This window comes from Barbus barbus (genome assembly GCF_936440315.1).
Source record: "Barbus barbus genome assembly, chromosome: 4".
Taxonomy (NCBI): Eukaryota; Metazoa; Chordata; class Actinopteri; order Cypriniformes; family Cyprinidae; genus Barbus; species Barbus barbus.
In genome coordinates, this window is record NC_136732.1 from 24,920,949 (window position 1) to 24,946,617 (window position 25,669).

At 38.7% G+C, this 25,669-nt stretch overlaps 1 protein-coding gene across 10 annotated transcripts in view; it reads right to left on the bottom strand.

The window, feature by feature from the left end:
* Positions 1 to 2: 2 nt before the first annotated feature.
* Positions 3 to 25,669, bottom strand: part of dnm2a (dynamin 2a) — a 54,770-nt gene continuing 29,103 nt past the window's right edge. For 2 of the 10 annotated variants that reach the window (XM_079415288.1, XM_079415282.1), the window contains exons 13-21: positions 22,568 to 22,616; positions 21,280 to 21,291; positions 17,305 to 17,415; positions 15,146 to 15,255; positions 14,955 to 15,066; positions 12,019 to 12,183; positions 11,673 to 11,896; positions 9,918 to 10,154; positions 5,812 to 8,021 (exon numbers count right to left, since the gene is read on the bottom strand). In XM_079415288.1, coding sequence (XP_079271414.1) covers positions 7,952 to 8,021; positions 9,918 to 10,154; positions 11,673 to 11,896; positions 12,019 to 12,183; positions 14,955 to 15,066; positions 15,146 to 15,255; positions 17,305 to 17,415; positions 21,280 to 21,291; positions 22,568 to 22,616 — 1,090 coding nt within the window. In that variant the 3' untranslated portion in view covers positions 5,812 to 7,951. Of the gene's footprint in view, positions 2,070 to 5,810; positions 8,022 to 9,917; positions 10,155 to 11,672; positions 11,897 to 12,018; positions 12,184 to 14,954; positions 15,067 to 15,145; positions 15,256 to 17,304; positions 17,416 to 21,049; positions 21,115 to 21,198; positions 21,292 to 22,567; positions 22,617 to 25,669 lie in introns of those variants that run through there. The other 8 variants (XM_079415279.1, XM_079415286.1, XM_079415281.1 and 5 more) reach the window with 7 other exon arrangements.

A 25,669-nucleotide genomic window follows, 5' to 3' on the forward strand; every position in this document is an offset into this window, starting at 1 on the left:
TTGAATGGTTTATTATACAGCACATTAGCATCTCATTTGGAACAAATGCAGCTCAGTCGTATGTGGCATAGCAAATGCAAAATGAATTTGAAACTCATCTGAGTTATTGATGTTATATTTCAAGTCAATTGCTGACTGCAATGAATTGAGTTATTACTGTACTGTGGGAATCAGAATCACATTGTTTCATAACAATACTTTCAAGATTGTTGCCATTAATATCTTTGTTTTCTACAGGTTAATCTGTAGGTTAGTGTTTTTTTTTTTTTTATTCTTCCATCACCCTGCAATAATATAAAAATATTCTCATTAAACCACAAGCCTAGTAAAAATTATGTACAACCATATTCTTTACAAACTACCTATAAATAAGAGTCCCTAGAGGTCATTCATCTTAAATAATTGATTCAGTAGACATTTGGCACTTAGGTCATCACTTGTAAATCAACTTTTGCATATTCTGATCCTGATCTGGCAGGAGCCACCCACTTCTATAAACTGCAAATGACATGTTTATCTTCCTGGATGCGTTCGACTTATGCTTTCTTATGCTCTTCCCTTGCTAACTTCCCTCCATCTTGTTGACTCGGATATGTTATTGCTCGCAAGAGTGCTCACTACTGGTGGGAACTTTGCAATTGGTTGAATTGGAACATCCGAAGCTGTTGATTATTTGAATTTCTTAGAATTGATACAGTAAACTGTGTATCATGTTGGGGCAACAGCCTGTACATATAAACTTTCCTCGGCCTTTCGTGGAACGCACTTCAAAATGGCAGTATGGATTTCCCTGAGAGGATGTGTTTAGGAAAGTTTGCAAATGGGTGTCAAAAAGTCAAGTGGAATGCACCTCCTGTAGTTACCTGATGTATTTTTGTAGACCAAAACCTGGAAATAATTTTGCATTTTACACCGCCTAGTTCCATCGAACTGAAGGTTTTTTTTTAATGGGTTTTTGGTTGAAATAAGGTCTGTGGTGAACACAAGTTCATGTTCACACGTTTTATTCAATGACTTAAAATACATAAGTAAATACACAAGTGGTTAAATGGTTTTTGGGGACATTAAATGTCATCACGCCAACTCATTTATTCACTAGCTTAATGGTGGTGAAGTCATGTGACCCTGGTATAGTTAGTTTATAGCAGGGGTGTCAAACTCAGTTCCTGAAGGACCGGAGAGCTTAGATGGTACCCTAATTAAACACACCTGATCCAGCTAATCGTGTCATTTAGGTTTATTTGAAAACTACATGGTTTGTGTGTTGGAGCAGGGTTGGAACTAAACTCTGCAGGGCTGCGGCCCTCCAGGAACTGAGTTTGACACCCCTGGTTTATAGCCTACATTTAGTTTTCTACGTGTCGGGATTGTGTTTAGGTGTGACAAGTTTCATGATGAATCAAATGTGTAAGAATCAGCTTTTGTTGGCAAAAGAGCTTATTTTCTGCAGTAATCCAAAAGCCAATGAGAAAAAAAAAATCTATTTGGTTTTTGTCAAGGGAACAAGGGTGATGCAAACTTATGGGTTGGCCTACAAAAATACAGTATGTCATCAATGCAGCACTCTATTTCTTCTATTCCTTTGTAAATATTTCAAAGTTTGGAAAACAAAAAAGTTGTATTGTTTTTAATGTATAAAATCAATGACCAGTCAGTAGTATTACATTTTAACATTATTTCAGATTCACCATCATTCGCAGTGCTTCATACCTGTTTTTTGTTTAAAATCAAAGTTTGTAATGTTGCAATTCTGAGCTGGTTTGATTTGGTTCAACATTTTTATTTAATCTATGGAGAAACCTAATGGGAAAAACTACCTCTAGAACCAAGACTGCTAAAAGAAAAAAGGTAGGTCAACACCTTTTCAGATCAAGATGAGAATAACGTTCAAACAAGACTTTGAATCTGAAATTTAAGTTGACTTTTTTATAATCCAATTGATTGCTCCTTTGATATCCTATTGATATCTTTTGGAAACAGGTATCATGTTCTCCGCTGTATGGTGATCGTCCTCCAGAGCACCGGATCAGCTTCACCACTGGTTCTCTGGCCGTCGGGGAGGTGGACGTCTGTTCAACAACCGCAACCAAAAGCACAGATCAGTAGTGAGAATTTAATTTGCGTGCTGTACAGAGTGAAACATGTATGTTTACAGTAACTCAACAGGCTCTGATGAGCTATGGAATACTGAGGTTTTCATATGACCGTGTACGCTGTGTGAAATGTGGAGAGGGGTTGGGGGTACATTAATAGCTATATCAAAAGTTGTGAAACCAGTTAATATGTAGAAACAGCTGATTTTGTTAGAAAAGCTGCTAAATGTGAGCCTTGCATTACTCATCAGGTCACATGCTGATAATAAAACAACACTTGTCGTTAGATGTGGTCTTCCATGATGACATAGCACTTCTCTCACTCTCTTTTTTTACTTCCACTATAAGGAAAGTGCTCATGAGTCACATGTAAAAGGTCAGCTTTACAGAAGAAGAAGCGGCAATGAAGCCATGTGGTTCTTATTCCCGTTCTTGAGACCCTCAACTCTGCAAATGTGACTCATCAGCTCATTACATGCTCTTGTGCTCCATTCCTATTGGCATTACATTATTTAAAACAATACATGATTTATTAATTAGTGCATGCTAAAAATTCTGAGATTAGAACACGTGACATTCGGAGCTGCAGCCAGCGGTGGACATCCCACGTCACAAGCCACGCCTATGTCCAAATACGTCACATTCTTATTATTTTGAAACCAGAAAAAGCATCGATAAGAAGATAAGTCTAATTGTTTGCAAACCGCTAAAAAGAAGTTTGCTGTGTTGGTAAGTAAAACAAAAAAAACACCTTTGGTCTTTACGAAGACTTAAAACGTTGACAACTTGAATGTGTGCATGTGTAAACAACAGTTCAGCATGCTTATGTGTTTTCAACTGTACACAGGCACGTTATTACTTAGATATCACTAACATATAAATATGTATGCATGTTTGTGTGTTATCCAGTAAGACTCAACCAAGATACCGTGCAAAGGTTCTGTGAACAGTGTCATTAAAAATATAATTTGTGTGGGGAGACGTAAATACATATGTGAGAGGGATAGAGTGTGTATATGAGTAGGTAAGCGTGTTATGTAGCTATTATAAAAAAAGTTGCACATTCAGTTAGAATTCAGTCATGAAAAAATCAGTGCGCTATATTATTAGTGCACTGATTCTTACAACATGTTCAGTTAATGTGCAATTTTTTTATAACACTCATCTCACCGACTCACAGATATGTACTTACCACCACACACACACACACAAAATCACTCACTCACATACATATGATATTTGTAATGATATACACTGATCACAGTACCCTTGCACAGTAACTTGGTTGAGCAACCACATTATTTCAGAAAGAAGAAGAAAGAAAGAGCTTTATTGCCAAGTGTGTTTGCACACACAAGGAATTTGTCTTGGTGTTATGAGCTACCAGTACAGAAAGTACAAACATAGTGCAGACAACATATAATTAAGGTGATAAAGAACACTAATGAAGAGAATATACAATAATTAAGAATAACAATAGTAATAAAAATTAAAAAATATACAGAAAAGAGACATGACCATAGACAGAACTGTGAATGTGCATGTGTCCTATGAATTGCTGGATAACTATGTGTTTGTGACAAATTATCTTTGTATTATTCTATATTAATGGAAAGATCACATAATTATTGTCAATCTTTGTTTGTCATGTTTTACAGCATTCTACGCATTTTTGGTCCAAGCCTGATGCAGAGCTGTTCTGCTGGGATGAGGGGTTCCTGCTGCTGTTTCAACAGTAAAGAAAGGTATGGAGGGAACATTTCTCTAGATACTGTAGTGATTGATTTTTGTGGTTTAAAATCATAAATATTCTTGTATGCAAAATGATGAGGTAAATGCTATTTAGTATGATAAATATTTAGTGGACCAACACACACGTATTCTGTATTTTTAACAGGAGTGCCAAGAGGACATAAAGTGGAAGTTTGTAAGAGACATTGGCCCAGTGTTGTGCTGGATACAGAGTCACCGTCAGTTATTCTGTGGGGAGGTGAAAGGGCCTGCCTTACTCCAGATGGACAGTAAAAATCAACAAAATGCCATTAAAGACTACCTGGGGTCAAATCGGATGAAGCAAGAGATGTCTATTTATTCATCTCTCAGGACCTGAAGTGGGATATTCACATTGACTCCATTGTGAAAAAGGCCCAGCAGAGGTTGTACTTCCTTCGCCAGCTGAGGATGTTCAACCTGCCACAGAACTTGCTGAAACAGTTGTACTCCGCCATCATTGAATCCATCCTCTGCACTTCAATAACTGTCTGGTTCAGCTCAGCTACCAAATCTGACGTCAGAAGACTACAGAGAGTAGTCCGGACTGCTGAGCGAATCACTGGTACAACCCTCCCCACTCTCCAAGAACTGTACTTATCCAGAGTGAGCAAAAGGGCTGGCAAAATCACTCTGGACCCCTCACATCCAGCACACTCCCTCTTTGAACTGTTACCGTCTGGTCAACGCTACAGAGCTCTGAGCACCAGAACGACCAGACACAGGAACAGTTTCTTCCCTCAGACAATATCTATCTCACAAACAGTTAAATGTTCTCCCCACTGTGCAATAAAACATGTGCAATACCAAATTATCCATACTTATAATTATTATACATATGTGTTTGATTTAATACATCATACATCTATCCACATTCCCTTGCATAATTTGTAAATAGCACATCTGTACAATACACTATTCTGATTGTTTGAGTATCCAGAGGAGCTGGACACATTCATATCAAATTGTCTTGCTGAACAAGGCTTGAAAGTCCATGTCATGTTTCCGTGAATAATCTAACAAGGAAAGGAATCTCTCTATGTAGCTTATATATGTATGTGAACTGTTTATCTGATCATTCAGCTGTTCATTTATGATATTTGGAACATATCTCTTATAGAACATATATGTTTTACTAAATTTGTTTTGTAAAATAACACGGAGGAAATTACGAGTTCCTCGAACACATGAACACTTTGGCACTGATAGTGTTGCTACAGAAATGCATGAATGGAGTCTGAGTACATCATGTGCTGTCATCTCGAAATTACGGTAATGGATAACTATACCGTGAAGGCAACTAAAAAGTAGTTTTGAATGGTTCTAAGTGGATGCGCTAACTTTAATGCAGGTTGGCCATTGCATTCACATTCTCAATTGGTTACTATCTTAGGCGCTTCAAAAACACATCTGCCATGAACAATGAGTGTTACTGAGTGGATGCCCAACTGACTTAAAAATGCAGGAGTGTTTATATATCAGTAAATACCAAATTTACCTGGTAGCTAACGCAGTATTGCTGGCACTTCCGGAAAACTGGTATTCTTATATTTTTAAAAAGTTCTTGTGATGTTTTAGTCATAGCATGCACTCTCTAAATTGCCCAGGTGCTTCTGCTTTTTTCAGACATTATCACATCTAATATGTAGAAAATCTTATTTTATTTTTAATATGTAGGCCTAAATCGATTAGAACCAGTAGAAGACTTACCCACACTCCTTATAAAATAATATAAGAAATACCAGTTTGGAATATGCAATAACTGGAAGCGAAAGTAAGTACTTATTCAAAAGAAGGGCATGTGGTTTCGGACGCAGTTACAGATTAGTGAAACTACAATTGATTTATTTTCATGAGAACACCGAGAGCAAGAGATGCATGCTGGGAGAGACATGTCATGGAAAATCAAGCAGACAGCGAGGAGACGTGACACAAGGAAACACCGACCACCAGAGCACCAGATCTTTATTACACACAACACCTTTTATTATCATCATCTCACTTCCAATTCTCATTGTGCATTTTGCTCCAGGTCCATTTTAATTGCTACACAGGCACTTGACATTGATTTGTTATTCCAAAAGCATAAAAAAGGATGCTAAATATGTCCTCAGTCCCTCACTCCATACAAAAGGACACAATTATTAGAGGGAGAGATGGGGATCGAGCCACCATAACCAAAGACTAGAGGAAAAGTTATGGCTGCAGTGATCTGGGCTTCATCCAGTTCTTAACAGATGTTGAAGTCATTTTAAATCGGAAAAGATACAACAGGATAAGATTTTAATTCAAGCCTTGAAGAAGCCTGAAGGAGGAGCAGCGGTTGCCATCACTGTAGCCATAACACACAGGAATGATTAAAGAGCATACAGCCCTGAAATCCACAGCTAATTTTTAAGTTTCATCTCAAGTCTGACCACAAGCCTTCGATTATTTACGGACAAATCGACGCTAAAATCAAAGACCCGGTCCCGCTTACACCAAATCCCTATTCTTACCCTCAAGTTAATCAAGAAAACAAAATTTGTCACAGCCCATTTCCTTGCACGCACATCAATGAAAGCAAATGTTAAAGATTCTGCAATCAAGACAGGATCCAACAGAAAACCAGCTGGAACGCGTTCACTCTGAATTCTGTTCAACCATTGTTAACGCAACTGAAGGGGCATAAATCTGTCGATAGCAAAGAATATCTGTTGTTCTAATCAGAAGCAAAAAGTTTGTGAAAAATGCAAATCAACACAAAGACAAATGCCCATGTTATAAATAATAAAGTTAGAAATACGCATGTTAGCACATCCACTATGATCTCTACGTTAAAGGTTCACCGTTTTTTGCATTCAGAAAGTTCCCTGTGTCTTTGTAGGCAAGAGCGGACTGGTTCCATAAAGCAAACGCCCCCAGACCCCAAATACACTTACATGTACCATGTTCAGCGACCCTGTGCTTGAGTGCATTCCCACTTCCTGTAGCTTCCTGATGTTTTCCCGCTCATAAACCCTCCCCTGACCCTCACCATCCCTGAATGTGAAAATAAAAGCGCCTTGCAGATTAATTTAATTTACAATGATCAGAATGCTAAGCTAGCGTAAACTGTTACGAGATTTGGAGTCGGATGTTACCTGAGCTCTGAGCTCTGACGGGTCGGCCCGTCGCGAGTGATTACCGTGCTTTCCAGGATTATATTCATATACACAAATTATTATTTGCATAAACAGAGATTTGCATACAAACTGCACCTCCTCCTCTAAGAAATTCCCATCACTCAAGAACTAGAAGTGCTTTTCAGGAACCAAATTTCCCGACACAACAGATAGAGGATGTTGCTTATCAACTCCAAATATGAGTCAACATCAATTTTTTGTGAACTTGTATGTTTGCATTTCTCTGCTCGGTTAGCTGCTATTGAGTCATAATTAACAGTCGCTTGATACTAAGTGCCGTTTTGAAGGATATCAAACAAACGGCCAATTGAACATGGAAAAACAAAGAAATCAGATCAAAATAGCAATAACAACAACGGTCATGGTGTCTTATTTCAGCATATCAAGTTAGAGAGTCAAGAAAACACATGAAGAAATGTGTCTATAACAAGAAACAGTCTTCAACCACCCTTAAGTTACCCAAGAACCGGAAGAAGACAGTTTAACAGCAACTAGCTTGCACAGTGCTTGTATACATCTTATCCCACATTAAACCACTAGTCAGAGAGGAGGCATAATGAGTCTAATGTTGGTTTGTCTACACAAGTTGAGTAGGATACCCCCTGGTGGTCACCTGACCTATTTGAGTGATGAAATGACTGAAAGTTGGAGGCCACTACACCCTTTAGTTCACTCTACATTTGAACAAAATAATAACAACAATAATAATTTTATTTGAATATTTATGTGCTTAATTTAGACCTCTGGGCTTTAAAAGTACGGATGTGATTAGCAGCGCTGATCAGAGGACAGTTTGAGTGGATTATTTAGGTCTATTGGTCAGGCTGTATATGTAGACACACGAGCACATGTTTAAGTGCAGTTCTCCAGCCCTTCCTCTCTCTCTCTCTCTTTCTGTCAGCCTATGGTGGCCAGCGCATGGGTCTAGTCTAGCAGGGAGGGCTCGGCAGGGCGGATAATGGTGGGCCGGTTGGGAGCGCCAGGGGGTCTTCTGCTGTAGGAGGAGAAATAGGGAGAAACAAAGGTGAGACATACCCACAACCACAGGGAAATGATGAAGGAGAGGGGATAAGGAAGTAGACTAGATGAGATGAGATGAGATGAGAAAAGACAAAAAAAGAGATGAAAAGAGACAAGAGTACATGAGAGGAAATGAGACTAGATGAGACAAAAGTAAAAGAGACGAGGCAAGAGGAGGTGACTAGGTGAGACTAGAAGAGATGAAGAGACAAGATGATAAGAGACAAGACTAGATAAGACCACATAAGAGGACTAGATGAGAAGAAATTAGAAAAGACTCAAGGACAGGAGAAAAGAGACAAGACTTAAAGGGTTAGTTCACCCAAAAATGAAAATTCTTTCACTAATTACTCACCCTCATGTCGTTCCAAGCCCGCAAGACCTTCATTTATCTTCAGAAGACAAAATAAGATATTTTTGATGAACCCTGAGAGCTTTCTGACCCTGCATAGACAGCAAGGACATTACCACAATAATATCAACATTATTAGCTGATTACGTTCAGTGGATACTCTCCAACATGGCAGAAGACGGTAATTCAGGGAGAAGAATTGTTGAATAAATTATGTTATTATTGTTTTCTTTGCGCAGAAAAAGTATTCTCGTAGCTTTGTAAAATTACGGTTGAACCACTGACGTCACATGGACTATTTTACCGATGTCCTTGCTACGTTTCTGTACGTTGATCGTGGTAAAATCATTGCTGTCTATGGAGGAACAGAGAGCTCTCGGATACCATCAAAAATATCGTGTTCCGAAGATGAACAAAGAAGGTCTAACAGGTTTAGAACGACATGAGAGGGAGTAATTAATGACAGAATTTTCATTTTTGGGTGAACTATCCCTTTAATGAGACTAGATGAGAGGAGAAGAGAAAAGAGATGAAGAAACAAGATTCGATAAGATAAGAGATGAGACAAGATGCGAAGAGATGAGAAAAGACAAAAGCTGAGGAGAGGCGAGAGTAGATGAGACTAGAAGAGAGGAAAAGAGACTAGACAAAAAACGAGGAAAGACAGAACTAGATGAGGCTAGATAAAAAGAGATGAGAAAAAAGACAAGATGAGGAGAGATGAGACTACATGAGATGAGAAATAAAACAAGAGGTGAAAAGCAGGCAATAAGAGTCTAGATGAGAGTAAACGAGAATAGACAAAAAAAGAAGAGGAGGCTAGATGAGGAAATTTAAAGAAATAAGACAAGAAGTGAAGAGATGAAAAGATATATGACAAGATGAGATGGGATGAGACGAGAAGTTAAGTGAGACTATGTAAGACAAGAAGTGGCTAGATGAGGCCAAACCAAAGCAGAAGAGAAGAAGAGACAAAATTTGATAAATCAATATAAGAGACAAGACAAAAGAGGCTAGATAAGACTAAATGAGAGAAGAGAAGAAGAGGCAAGAAGAAAATAAACAAGATGACATTAAAAGAAACGAGGCAGAAAGGACAGGAAGAGATAAGAAAATACCAGATGAGACAAAGTGAGAAAGCACAATACGATATAATAAGAAACGAGAGATGAGAATAGATGAGGCTAGATTAGTAGAAACAAGAAGAAAAAAAAAAGAAGAGATGAGAGGAGATCAAAACAGGAAAATTATATCCCTGGAAAGATTAGAACGAATTTGCTGAGAAGTAAATGAAGGAAAACTTATTTGCATTAATAATATTAGTAGTAGTATGTGACCGGAGAAAATATCTGCATGCATTATCTAGTGAGAGAAGAATAAGAGCTGAAGTAACAGTTCAACAGTCAAACCTTGTTCAAATGGTATTTTCGTCTGAGCTTCAGATACAAGACTTTCGTTCTCACATGCACAGCGAGAATACACATCTACATGGAGGTGACAGATGGTTTAGTGTCTTACCTGGGGATTCCCGGAGGGATGCGGGCGGGGCGGGAGGGGATCTGAGGGGGAGCACTGAAAGGATCCTGGCTGCTGTTGCTGAAAGCATTAATGGGCTGGCCTGGGCGAGAGGGAATGGGTGGACCTGAAAAGGAGGGGGTGGGGTTAAGAGAGGGCGGGCCTGGTGTTGGACCTCTCACTGCTGGAGGCCTGCTGGGGGGCGGGGCCGATGTAGGCGGTCTGCGTTGGGAGGTGGGGCTACACAGGGCAGGAAAAGAAGAAATATAGTATTAAAACAGTTATGAAGGACACTAAAACAAGTTTAGTAGGTACACTACACTTCAAGCCCAGTATACTCATGGTGAAGTTCTTCAGGTAAAACTCCTGAAACAAGTTCCAAGCTAATTTGTACAAAATTATAAAATTAAAGCAGTTGGGGTACCCAGATTTGGGGCCTTGGATACTTGAGAGCGCTTGTTTGCGACAGGAAATAAGAGTGCAAGATTGTCCTAATTCTGACATATGCCAAAGATCAGTGCATTTGTTGCACACTACACTGTAAAAAATAACCGTGAATTTAACGGTAAAAGACTGTAAAAATGCTACAGCAAAAACCTGTTAAATGGTTAACGGTAAGTTACCCTACTATACAGTATAAGGCTATAAACTATACAGTTTTGGACATTACATTACAAAATGTTACGTAAGTATACTGCTTTTGGAAGTGAAAAAGAATGTATAATTTACAGTGGATAACCGTAAATTGACATTCCAAGAATTCCCTGTGTTACATTTCAAATTTGATGCTTTTTTGTTGAAATAACGGTTTCTTCTTAGCTTTTTCTTATCAGTTTTGTACATTAGGATTGTATGTTACACCTAATGTTGTTAAATTAATTTTTATTGCATTATTTCAGTTTCATGTGTGTAGTATTTCAGTTACCATGATAGTGTTTAGTGTTTGTTTGAATGACACTGTGCACCTTCTATATATGTTAATATTTAAAAGCTGCTTGTGATGGGCTTTGCTTCATCATGGGACTTTCTCATCACCACCTGCTTTTGGTGGTTATCAGTGTGTTAAAAAGGTACAAAACAGATTTCAGTACTTCAGTAGGTTGGTATATTAACATTATATCAATTATAACATTATAAATGCATTTACTGTATTTAAATGTAAATTTAAGTTAAAATCGTAAAATCTAAAATGTTGCTACCGTATTTTTTACGGTAAAATTCTGGCAACCACAGCTGTGGGGTTTTTTTTAACGTAAATTTAGCAGATTTTTTTTTTTTTTTTTACAGTGTAGCTCTCTATACTGCTTTGGAGCGGTATTTGAAGCTAAGCATATCCCATCAACCATCATGTACAGGAACTCACATGACTCACTATGGTGAGATGTATTGTATTGTATTTTGTTTTAGAGCCAAGTACTGAAAATAAAAACTTGCACTTCTACAACACTATGATGTAGGGTGTCCCATCCAATATTTAAAAGTTCCATGCACATTTGTGGTCTTCACACTCACTTGAACACTTGGGCCAAATACAGGGGTTGGGGACCCGTTTAGCAGGAGTGTCTAACCGTATCAGCCCAATTTTTTAATGAACAACAGTCTTTACGTCACCATCTACTTCAACATATAGCCTGGCCAGTCAAATTATGCAACTGAGTATTGGGACAGGCCACAGTATCAATTCATACTGGCACAGAAAGCCACAGTAATGGGAATGTAATTCTTTCCCAGACAGCAGCATGCTGTTCATTTTCTAACCTAGTCTCTGGATTCCAGGTATCGTTGACGGGCGGAGGCACAGGAGTGGACACAGTGCAGGTGCTGATGTCACCGATGATGCTGAGGGCCTCTTTTATGGCATGGTACATACGCAGCATCTCGTCTCTGCGCTGGGCCTGGTCAGCAGACTCCTCCATCAGACTGTTCTGATCTCCTGAGGAGTACAGGTACGCCAGCAGCTCTGAGTGGATGAAGTCTTTAGCCTGGGGACAGAAAGACAACAGAACAGGAAAGAAAAGTCAATGAAGAGGTGAGGATGTTTGCAGTGTTAGAATTACTATGTTTCAAGATGAACTGCTTAAAACACGAGCGGTTGTGTACTTACATTGTTGATCATGAGGTGCATGATAGTCTTGGGCATGAGGTCTCTGATGGTCTTGTTGACGATACCAATGTAAGAGTCCACCAGGTTACGGATGGTCTCCACCTGCCTCTCCAGCTGAGGGTCCATGGAGAAGGTGTCGGCTGAAGCAGCCTCATCTGACTCAGCCTACACACACACACACACACATCCCAGTTTCTTTACAACATCTTCATTACACATCTTATTGCCTTTGATCTAAGTTTAGGAATGTTCATGAATTTTAAAGACAACATCTAAAGTGACCTGTATCTTTAATACATTCCTGGTCTTATTGTGCTGAATGGACAAGTGCTTACTATTCTTAGGGGAAAAAATATTTTCTTTCATCTTTCGTCAAAATGTAAAACCATTCTTAACCTCAAAAACAACTTCTGCTGATCAAACCAAGATCGCATAGGTGGGGAAATTTTTTAACTATTTACTAGATACTATAGAAAATGGGAGTGATGTGTGTCCACGTAAAAGCTGTGTAAAAGTTGTCGCTAAGACGATTTAAGAGATTTTGCTAAGTAGCTAAGTGTTTTTAGCATGTTGAAGTGTGAGTGTTTCTGGCTGGTTGCTTACACAGATTGCTTAGTAATAACATAGTAATTACACAGTAATAATTTAAAACATCCATCTTTAAAGGTCCCATGACATGCTGTTTTTTGGATGCTTTTATATAGGCCTAAGTGGTCCCTAGTACTGTATCTGAAGTCTCGTTCCCAAAATTCAGCCTTGGTGCAGAATTTCAGCCACTACGAGCCAGTCCCACAATGAGCTTTCTTTAGGACGTGCCATTTCTGTGTTTGTAGCTTTAAATGCTAATGAGGAGGAGAGAGGCGGAGCAAGGTGGAGGGTGGGTGTGTGTCCTGCAGCTTGCGGCCACGGTATCATGCGCTAATGTTGACAGTGGATGTATGGTAATGGCTCGTTCAAACTTTTCAGTTTGACCCAGAATCTGATCCGGATGGAAAAGCACCAGATGAAGAAGTTGCAACTCAGCGGCTACAGCAGGACGTCTCCGAATGGTTAGTTTAAAATATTGTGTCTGGATACGGTCAGTGTTTCCCACACATAGACTTTACCTGGACGGGCCACAACAATATCCACCGCCCCCTGCCATCAGCTCCCATGTCTCACACACACACACACACACACACACACGAGCACGACTTTAGAACTTTAGTAACTTTCAGACCCCTTTGGTGGCTTTTTTCCTATAACGGGTACATACTAACAAACCTAGCGACTTTAAAAACAAACAAAAAAAACATTAGCTATCATTCAGTTGGAAGATGTCTCCAGTACTGCCCCGAGAGCGCGAGGTCTGACTCTCCCGGCGTCTGTTCTGAGCAGCGAGCGGCAGAGAAGCAGCGCTTTCAGTTTGCCTTAAAGCAGCAGACTCATCAATAAATCATTTACAAAACAGCGTTTCCAAGCACTTGTCGCTTACTGACTGTTTGGACTTTTAAATATGAACATAATTTGTCTGTTAATATGCGCAGTTTATTACTCAGACGCAAAACCGTAATATAGCCAAAACCACTGCATATAGTCGCTTTTTAGTGTAAGTTAGATGTATATTGATTTTATCAGACGATGTTGCGATTATAAATCAGGATTTAAGGAGTATAGTGAGAGTGATTCAGGGTTAACGTATTATTAATGGATCGTGTTTACTATTTATACTTGCTTTATGACAACAGAAAATATGTAAATGTAAACAGCTTTATTGGGCATTCAGTTGTATTACAGTATGTGACAGTTCATAGAGTAGAACAGATCTGAAGTGCCAAAAAACAGTGCTTCACGCGTTTGCAAGCCATGATGTCTCTTGAGGAAAAAAAAAATATTGTGCTCGCCTCGCACAGTCGTAGCTCAGTTTCTCATGGGTGGGCAAAGCAGAAAAAGGGGAGGTAACTTTTCCCCATATGACGACATAAAGGGAAGATTCCAGATTGGGCCATCTGAGCTTTCATTTTCTCAAAGATGAAGCAGGATACCCAGGGCTCAGTTTACACCTATCGCCATTTCTAGCCACTGGGGGACCATAGGCAGGCTAGGGGAACTCATATTAATGTTAAAAACCTCATAAAGTGACATTTTCATGCCATGGGACCTTTAACAAACTGCATAATTCCAGGTACAATATCACAAATGTCAATAACACAAATGGATGTGCTAATATATTTTCAACTGCCTAACCCACAAGTATTAAAGTTAATAATAGAAATGTTATCCTTAGACGCACTAATACTACTAGCGTTTTGCATCAGGAATGTTGTTTTTGAAAGAAAGACATTTTTATTGAGCAAGGATCCATTCAACTGATCAAAAGTGACAGGAAAGACATTTATAATGCTAAATAAATTATATTTCAAGTAAATGCTGTTCTTTTTAACGTTCTATTCATCCTAAGAATTCCGAAAAAAAAATTAAGGAACATGTGACACTGAAGACTGCCAAATAGGAATAAATGGCATTTTAAAATACATTCAAACTAATATAATTGTAATAATTCCAAAATATTAATTCAAAATTAGTTTATTTGTTTTATATACAGTACAGTAGTCAACATTTGAACTGGATCAGAAAAGTTCATCAAAGCTATCCTAAGACAAGAACGCATTTTGGTTTTAGGATAACTTTGATGAAAATTTTTGATCCACTTCAAATGTTTATACACTTGAAATGTTTATATACACACACACGCACAGTGTTTTTTTTTTTGCAATAAATGCAGATTTGGTGAGCATTAAGTGACTTATAGTAGCTTTCTAGTAGTGTAACATGTTTGTTGACAGTCAAAAATAAATACTTATACAAAAGTGTCTTAAATGTGTAGACTTTAAACTCTCAATAATGCAATGCGGAGTGTTTTAGATTGTACTTGTGTTCAAACTGAACATTAATACCTGATCTTTCTCAGGATAAACGCCTGCTCGGAGAAAAGAGGCTTTCCAGCTGTCCATGTCCTCCTGTGAATCACAGGCCAGCTCGATCTGACGCAAGTCCTTATACACGTTCCTGTGAGGGGGATCGAACACATGAAGCGGCCGAATGCCAAACAAAAATACACAAACACAGAGTTGCTGTCAGCCCTGACCTTTGCTCAGTGTTGAAGATTGCAAAATTATGCTTAGTGGACATGAAGCCTTTCTCCACGTCTCTGAGCTTCAGGTTGTCCAGAGGAAGCATGTATTTCTTCTCTTTTTCCTATTAGAGTGAGATGAGAGAGGGGGAGTTACAACAACCTTATAAACCACTTCACAGTGGTATCAAAACCTGCAGTGTCAGAGATTCTAAAAACAATATAAAACAACGGATGTATAGAAAAGTGCTACTTGAAGATTTTTCAAGACATCTTCTTTTGTGATCATATGGGTTTGGAACGACATGACAGCGACTTAATGACCGCATTTTCATTTTGAAGTGAACTGTTACTTTAAAGAAGGACCACCAGGTTGCCAAGCCAGAGAGGGGGATGTGAGATACAGAGAGAAAAGAAAAAGGAAGAGGAGGAGTCTGGATGAGGACCAATGCTGCCAACTCGTTCAGTTGAGAAGCAGCATCTGCAAACGTTTATGTCTGCACAGCTATGGCCCCAACAGTTACATCACTCAGAGGAACACTTCCCTGCCCCCAACACACACACACACACACAACAACCCCCCAGTAACCCAGTACGATTTCCTGCAAATTCCAAAGTCGGATCCCGGCTGGAACATTTCAGTGCGCTCGCCACGTCACTTTACCTCCCCTTTCGTCCCTTTTCTACTTTCGTCCCGCTCCTCGCCTCTCTTTTCTCCATTTATCGCTTTCGCTTTACTTTAAAAACCACTGCTAAAGGAACATTTCTCAGAGTTATTCATAAAACAATGGTAACGAGCGAAAACTCCACATGGTCCAGAATGCGAAAATGTAGCCATGATGGCAAAATGGTCCGTATTACTCTTGAAGAAACTGCAGAGGCCTGGAATATGCATTTGCCACGCAGCAGCGGACATGTGAGTATACCGAATATATACATTTGAAAATAATTCTTAATGTAAACATTCTCAATAAGTAATGTCGGGATATTCAGTAATGTTATTTCAACCGATTTCATTATGTTTAGATTCATAATGTATTCAATATAGACATTTTTGCATATGCGGACCAGCTTTAATTACTTGATTCTTTGTGTGCCTTCACGATTCGTTACAAAAAGCTATTTAGAAGTAAAAATCTAATCATAAAAAGGTCACATTTCACCCCGAAATCCAAAGAGGTTATATTTTGCATTAAGAAAATGAAACCTATTTCATCGCATCATTATTTTCATGAGAATTACGTTTTTTCGCCCTCAAATTATCATTAACGTAGCATGTCCGAATCTTTTACTTTTCCACTTTTTTAGAATTTGTTCGTAATTTTTTTTTGTAACTCCCAATTTATTCACAATGATTTTCATTACACTTTTTATTTTAATAAAAAAAAGTTTTTACTGTTTTACAGTAAATTACGTAAATCATACTTTACAATTAAAATATCAATAAATTTGACAGTACTACAGTATTGAGAATCAAATTTATGGGGATTTTGTTAACTCAACTTGCTGTTGAATCCAAACAATGGTTATATAACCACCTTAATTTACTTAAAAAAAATTTGTATTACTTTAAGTAGTAAGCTGAACATGTTCTCGACGGGTTAAGTAAGATCGACGCTTTATCAGTGTATCTGTCTGAACTGTTTACTCTCCTCTGCAGTCGTGTGCGGTCCTCGGGGCAGTGACCTGCAGTCCAGCCGCCCTCTTTCCTCCCCCCCGCCTGCCCAGTGTTCAGACTACCTGTTCATCATGCTGCAGCTGAACAGTAGTCCGCACATTGGTTAGGCTGGGCAGGGACACACACACCCGTGGCTCGAGCAAAAGGACTCTACCATTTGCTGCTGGACAGGGGGGGAATTTTACATATAAACAGTCTCTCTTGGGGAATAAAGTGAGACGTTTACATTGAAGTTGCTTTGGATGAAAGAGTCTGCCAAACACATTAAAGTACACATTCATAAATTCATGTTCTCCCTGGGAATGAAACCCAAGGCCTTGATGTTATTCGCACCACACTCTACCAGTCAAGCCACAGGAACTCTGGAAAACAGCTATCGTTTGCACTAATTTCAAACACACATGGAGTTCGAGCCCAACTAGAGTTGCACTAGTTTTAAGCTGAAGCGAAAGGGGGAGGGACTGTAAACGCGAAATGAAGAACAGATGAATCTCACCTCCTCGTCCTTGTACCAGGACAGCGATTCGGCCGTCAGGACGAACCAGTACTCCTTGGAGCCGCCCTTCATAATGCTGATGTTGAGGGTTAGCCAGCCTTTACGGATCACCTGTGGGACAGAGGGGGGAGGGGGGCGTTGGGTGAAGGGCATGCCACAAGAGTGGGGAAACATTTATGAGATCCACAGTCTTTGTGTTGGAAGCTTGTGTCCTTTGCTGAGCAAACCTGAAACCCTATTGTGCAAACCTGTGCTTACCTGCTGTGGAAAGATTTTGTTAAGTTTGGTTGCCTTCTATTGTGGCTAACGTGATTAAATAAATAACTGTACTTTGTACGTTACAGCAGTGGTTCTCAACTGGTTTAGAAAATTCATAGAAATTTGTGAATTGGTCCTTTTTTAAAATGTTTCACTGAAATTTTGCAGGCAAAATGGTCCCTTGTTTTTCAATTTTGTTAAATTTTTTTCAGGCCAAAAAGGTCCATTGTTGTTAAGTTTCATTGCCAATCCCTAACAAAAATTAACCATGGTTTTATTATAGTAAAAGTGTAGTAACCATGTTTTTTATTTAGGCGTATTGATAACTAATTGTATAACAGTTTACTACAAATACAATGGTTAGTGTAGCGAAACCATGGTCAATTTGTTGTTATTATGGTTTAACTATAGAAATCATGTTCTTTTGGGTTTTAACTGTAGTAAAAATTGTTAATTTTCGTAAGGGATATAGCAATGCTTAACACAGAAATCACTTATTAAAACAAAAAGCATTATGCTTGTCAATATATAGCGAATCTGCGTGTGGAAATCTTCCACCCTTCAGCAAAATTCCCAATTGACTACATTTCATGAGAGAAAATTTGCCAAACTATGGAAAATGTGGGCCCATCAATATGCAAAAATATTAACATACAAATAAACATTTATAAATTAAACCGGAAAAGTGATGACTGTAACCTCATGAAGAACAGCAGTAGTGTGATTTAAAAACATAAATGCATTTGTTGTATCAGTATTAGCATATTAGCAAAAATTCCATTATATTTGCACTTTAGGTTGCGACTCACCAGTTGGGAACCACTAGACTACAGTATCTACTCTGCATGGAGTCAGAACATAAGGCAGCAATTAAAGCTTGGTCACAAATAAATGCTCTAGAAACTGAATATACACGAAATAGAGCAACAATAAAAGAACAAAGGAACAATTTTGTTGTGCTTGTGGATTTTTTTCCCTCTACAGGAGTTCTTTCTAAAGCACAGGGCAACATGACGGTAGATGCCATCCAGACCCACTAGCCTGTCACAGGAACAGGGGTCAGAGGTCGGCAGTGGTATGTTAGGGTCAAATTAGTGAGTAAAATCAAGCCAACAAGCTGGTAAACAAAGGAGAACGGCGTTAGTGGTGTTAAATGGAGAAAGACGTACACTTAAGTGTGAAAACCTATTGAACGGGAAGGAATAATGAGAGAAGATACAGGTAAGTGTGTTGTACTGGTAAACACAGAAGGAACAGGAGCTGAAGAAATAAAGGGTTAGTCAAGGAAACGGGAGGGAAAGGGCTTCCAGATTTCAGTGGTAAAGGAATCTCAGTTTTATTTTTGCTTCGTAAAGTCAACATGGAATCAAAATTAATCTTAATTACCTTAATGCACATTCCATCTCCGTTCTAGTAATACATCTTACGTCGTAATACCACACGGCATCAATGACACTGATCTTTTTCCAATAAAGAAAGAAATACCACACCAAAATGTACTGCAAGCATTTCTACGGTACTATCCCTTTTCTCCCTTTCCGTTTTGCTGTGTTCTCCGTAAAAACAGAGTGAAACTGAGAGGAGGGGGTTAGAGTTAGTGAGTGCCAACAGAAACAACGCACACATAAAGCTATGGCAGACTATATAGATTGTTTGCCTTGGTGGGGAAATGCCATCAACCTTCTTAAGAAACCTGATAACCATCTCTGAGAGGGGAAAAAGATAGAAGAGACTGATGAGAAGAAAAATCATCAGGACAGTATGGCTCAGGCGTCTCATGCTAGGATGTACGGTAGCGACCCGAACAAACGCCCATAAAAATGCTCTCGAATATCTTTTCATTAGACAGAAACCCAGCAAATATCTGTGGTCAGAGCCTGGCTCGGGCTCTGTATTCTCTAACATGGATCCAATTTCTCTTTGCCGCCCACAACTGAAAGAAATGAGAGCATGACCCTATTTTCCGTTGTGTTAGGATTTCACCGTTCTTCCACGTTGCACATTCTGACTGCTCTCTCTAAATGACACCAATTAATCCTAACATTACGTACATTTAAAATGCATAATTATCAACAAGTTAATCAAAGAGTTGACAAAATGTGATCAGACATTTCCTCAAACAGAAATCTGTTGATAGAAGGGATGATTTTGAATAAAAGATGAGATGATTAGATGATTACCTGTGAGAGGCGACTTTTAATTACCCCAACAGAAATCCCCCAATTAACTTTGTCCCAGAAAGGATTTCTCTAAGGTTGTGCAGTTAATTTATTAAATTAGAGTCAATTGATTAGCAAAAGGAGCCCGATACTGCCACATTCTGGCCATTACCGGCACACCAAGAAAAAAAAAAACCGAAAAAACCCCAGTTAAATACCAACTAACTGTTATAGTAGGGCTGGGCAATACTTTGATGATCTAAAATACGTTTAGTGTAGATTTAAAATTAAGCAAATTATTATTGTGATGACTTTAAGACACTTTGATTTGGCCATTAAGTTTTCTAAAAGGTTTAGAATTGTGATTAAGATTCAATTAAATGAAATGTAATTGGAATTCCAATTCAATTCACTCTGGCCATTTCATTTAATGAATAGTTTCAAAACTATGATTCAATGATTTATCACCTTAAAAATGTTCATGCCCTGTGTGGCACTTTGCATTTATTAAAAGCAAATGAACAAATCTAAAGGTAAATGCTTATTTATTACTCTGAATTGTTACACAGCATATGAATTTAAATTCTTAAATTAGCTCCTCTTCATTTAGTGAAAAACAGAAAACATGACTTACATTACATCTACTTGACCAAAAATGTCTGTTTGGATGTAATGATATTAAATATAGTTAGAGGTTCAAACAGAGTTTTTGTTTTTTTGTCATATAGCCCAGTCCTACCTCAAACGTATTGTTAGTATAAAGAAATCATCATATTTTAGAGGAAAATAATTGTGATTAGCTCTTCATGGCAAATGCATTTTAAAATCTATAAACAAATGCATGAATTCATTAAAAATGCACACCACATACATGTATAGAAAACCCAAACACTCTCTACATGCTATGTTGGGTTTGAGTTTTGCTCTCTAGTATGATTGGATGTTTTCTTGGCCACACCCACCCACCATATCCCCATGGTGACGTAGAGGCTGATTCTCCACAAGGCAAACTCTGCTCACCCAGCCTGGGCCGCCAGGACTCACATCCAGCAAAAGGACAACCGAGGCCTCCATTTCACACCATTTTCTCAAAAAAAAAAAAAAAAAGTTCTTTCATGTATAAAAATACACTGATATATGAAATTAAGGGTGCACTGTGACATTTTCTCAAAGAAATGGTTAGTAATGTCCTCTTGGTTTAATTACTATAATTACCGAATGTTAGGTGATGCTACTAATTACAGTGGGCATTCTATGGTGGATTTGACGTCAGTTACTGATTACTCGTAACTGAAATTGAAGCCTTGATTAAAATTTTTATTCCAGGTTCCACCATTTTGGTTTTTCCACCAGACTATACCTTCTCGGCTTCGCCTTCTCTCAGGCTACCTAGCTGCAGAGTGAAAGAAAAACCATCAGCTTTATAATTCTCCCCAGCAAGTTTACACACCACATTGGTAATTATGAGTTAGTTGACCTGTTACGGCCTCAGTTCTCCTGACTGGATGAGCGCTGGTGACCTCTAACTGGGCGTGGCTTGTAGCTTTGTCGTACTTACCAGTATTTCACCCTGTAGTGATAAGGATGGACGGGGGTGGGGGCAAGTTTTGGGGAGAAGAAATGAGACAGAGACACAAAAAACAAGCAAAGCAAGAAAGGGAAGACAGTGCAGTAGGATGGTTAAGAAAGACACGTTTTTCAAATGGAAATGAAATGGTTTAAAGGGGACAAGGGTGTGATGGAGTGAGTCAAAGAACAGAGAACAGTCACAGTGTGAAAAAAAAAAAAGTTGGAAGCAGACACAGAGAGAAAGAGAGAGAGAGAGCAACAGAACAAAGTTACATGCAATTAGATTAACTGACAGTACCACAAATCAGAATTATCTACTAGGTTGAGTCATTGTCACGGCTGGATCCATGCACATTCTGAATCACATTTCCAACAGAAAAAGGAAGTTTGCATTAAATTAGGGCAAGACTGAAACAAAAAATAATGCATTGATTACTCATGTCATGCGTCAGTGTTACTAGCAGTTAGTACTGCTGTGATGCTAGTGAAAGCAGAGTTTCTCAAAAGCGGGAGGAAATGAAAGGGAATGTCCCTGTCTAATAACACAGCGTATTTTCAAGTTGCTTATGTCATTTCCACTGAAACCTTCAATATACGATAAGCCCATTTCAGGCTCTTTTATTTTTCTAACTGGTAGAAAAATACTCTTTAGTGGCAAGCAATGTTCATTCAAATGAAACAGTCTAACACTAACACTGTGTCTTAACCAGGCGCAAAAGAATCCACAAAGTAGCTGTAGCGTGATGCTTCACAATATCAGCCATTCAGAACATAGAGCTGCACAGTCATGATGTCAGTTATGTAATTTGTCTTGCAGAACAAAAACATGAATTTTTTTTTTTTTCTTAATTATCCAAATCTTGAAAACGATTGTTAAAATCCAGGATTTAGTACTACAAGCTAAACGACTTTATATAAAGTTACACAGACTACTCTAAGTGGGGATGCAAATAACTTTTTTTGGTCAGTAAAAGCAAAAACTCAAGTTTAAATGGAAGCCTCAGGTTTTATTGCTCATTGCAATATGTCACACCTGGTAAGGAGACTGTGTAAAAGGGTGTTGTTGATAACATTTATAAGTGATAGAGACCTTGGGGAAACATACTTTTCAGTTTTTAATCACGGGGTAGATTAAAAGGGGTGATATGGAAGGGGTCCCTCAGGGTTCAAGGTTAGGCCCTTTCGTGTTTAATTGGAATAGTGGACAGCGTGATGGTGTTGGAACGAAGGAGTGTAAACTTGGATTGAAGAGCATGTGAATGCAGAGAAAAGTGTACCTGATTGGGAATGGCTCTCTTCTTGTTGACGATATTCCTTTGCTGGGCGCTGCAAGGTGGGGAAAACAGACAGAAAACACTGATTATGCACTGATTGCACACCGTTGTCTGTATTGTTAGAATAACACAACAGTAAAATGATGATTTGTGTAAACCTCCCTCTGGGTGGGAGCAATCCTGCTCTGAGGCAGGAAGGAGGAATGGGGCAGGAGGAAAAAAAAGAGGAGATGGGTGGTCTGATTAACATCTAAGATGACTGGGTGATTAAGGGGGCACTAGCGCACCTGTTGTTGCCGTACCCTGGTATGGTACCGTCATCCATCCGTCTGAATTCAAGACTGAAAGTGACGGCATGAGAACCGTTAAAAGAGGTGCCCTGACAAACTCACAGCATGCGCATGGGGACACGCGCGAGGCAAGCAGGGTCAGACAGGCTTGATGCTGTAGGTGACCTTTGTCTCAACTCGTGAATGCTCTACAGTCTACAGTAACCAACTGAGCATGCAAACTTTTACATGCAATAAGTCTTTAGTTGTACACTAGTTTTCTGACAGATCAAAGACATGCACTAATCATTTTAGTGCATTTAAGTTACGTCCAATGCATTAGCCATAATGCACAGGCATAGGGATCTAATCTGAACTTTTTAGTCCACTGCACTGACAGTAAACAGGAGACACAGTCCAAACGTGACTTCTAGAGATTCTTTAACAGGTTTGAAAACATCTTGAAAGTACCTACAAAATCTATATACAACTAAATATTGCTGTTGATGCCCCAAGAGCATTACAGAGATGATAATATAGGATGTGGATGTCAGAAAAAATTTAATTGCAAAGAGGGAAGAGGGATTTTTAATGTTTAAAAAACAAACAAACAAAAAAAAAAAACTCTTATGCTCACCAAGCTGCATTTATTTGATTAAAATACAGTTAAAACTGTAATATTGTCTTGGAGAGCAATTGAGGAATCTATTGTTTATCCGTACAAATTGATGCATCTTGTTTTTTCGGTAGTTCTGCTTAGGCAGTGTAAATCTCAGTTTGGTCCCATTGTAACCCACCTCCTCTCCACATGGAGGGATGTGGAAAGACGTTCACAACTAGCTACAAAATGGCATAGGCATTCCCTTATTTTCCACAATAATAGCCTTTTGTCAGGCAGTACTCCATTTCATTGTCCGCAATGGACTCATAGTAAAGTAAACACTCTGGGAGATAGCTATGATGATAGTAGTTTAAAAACCTTACAGAATCTTAAAACTCAATGTAATCAGCCAGGCACCTCCTTTTTTATGTGCAAACTAATCCTTCCTTCTGAGGAATCTCCCTCCACTGCTTCAGTCATCTATCTCTCTCTTCTTGAGCATTCATACAAACCTTTATCTATTACTACTGTTTGGGCTAAGGATCTTAATGAGGATGTGCATGTTTTATTTTCCGATCAGGTATGGGGTATGTTTAAATTGCCTTCTAAAAACCCTAATCACCCTAAATTGCTGCATAGGGTTTAGGGGAGGGAAAGGGAAAGTGGTGTGTGGCCCAAGTATGGTGACCCATACACGGAATTTGTGCTCTGCATTTAACCCATCCAAGTGTACACATAGTAGTGAACATACACCCGGAGCAGTGGGCAACCAATGCTGTGGCGCCCGGGGTGCAGTTGGGGGTTCGGTGCCTTGCTCAAGGGTCTCACCTCAGTCGTGGTATTGAGGGTGAAGAGAGTGTTGGTTATTCACTCCCCCACCTACAATCCCTGCCGGACCTGAGACTCAAACCCCCGACCTTCGGGTTACAGGTCCAACTCTCTATCCATTAGGCCACGACTGCCCCTAATGTAGGGCAGTTTACTTGACAATGAAACGTTTTTATATGAATCTGTCGTCTTCTCCTAAGTGTAATCTCTGTTCCCAAGCAGTTTTAGGCACGTTTTTGAATTTTTTTTGGGAGTGCGCCTCTCTCTCACCTTTTTGGACTCAGCTCTCACTAGACCTATCATATTTGTTGGGTACTGAGATATGTTTGACTCTGCGACATTTTTCATGAATGACTTTTGGGACTTCACCTTGTCCGTCCAACAAAGATCTTTACTGTTAGCTGCTCTCACAGCAGCAGCAAAATTGCTGGTCAACCGTTGGAATCCTCCTCACACAATGGACAGACGAACCTGGACGGTGTATTTGTTGGACATTATCTCGATGGAACTCTCTACTTCTCGTATACATGGATCCAACGTGAAAACTGTTCATTCATGGCATTCAGCTTTTAATGTTGTCTTTTCTAAAATATTTGTAAAAATTATTTTATTGTTATTTGTTTATCCATTAATATGAATTAATATATTTTTGTTATTATTATTTATTTATTTTTTAAGTCTACCAAGCGGTGGGATGGGTTGGGGTGGGTTCTAAATTTGTACAGCTGCTTTTTGTTTTGTACTACTTTTCCACAGAATAAAATTTCAATAAACAGTTGATAACAAAAAAAAAAACCTAATATTGTGAAATGCTATTAATTTAAGATTGCTATTTTCTATTTTAATATATTTTAAAATGTTATTTATTCCTGTGATGCAAAGCTGAATTTTCAGCATCATTACATTAGTCTTCAATGTCACAGGATCCTTCAGAAATAATCGTAATATGCTGATTTTAGGGCTGCACGATAAAATCGCATGCGATCACTGATAAGCTATGCAATATCACATTCATAATCGCATCGATATTGTGTAGCTTGTCAGTGATCTACGGCTCTGTGTATTAAATGCCGCTTCATCCAAAAGCACATGATGGAGATTTACTACTAATCACAGAACCGGCTTTACTGACGAGATGCGCATGACTATCGCATGCAATTTATCGAGCAGCCCTAGATGATTTGCTGCTCAAGCATTTTTTATTATTAAGTTTTTGCTGCTTAGTATTTTTGTGGAAACCATGATACATGTTTTCAAAATTCTTTGATTAATAGTAATTAAAAAAATTCAATTTAAGTCTTTTGTAATATGTTACTTTTGAACAAATAAAATACATTTATACTAAACTAAATAAAATAAAATAAAACTAAATTAAAATTAAATTAAAATATTTGTGAAGTCTGACCC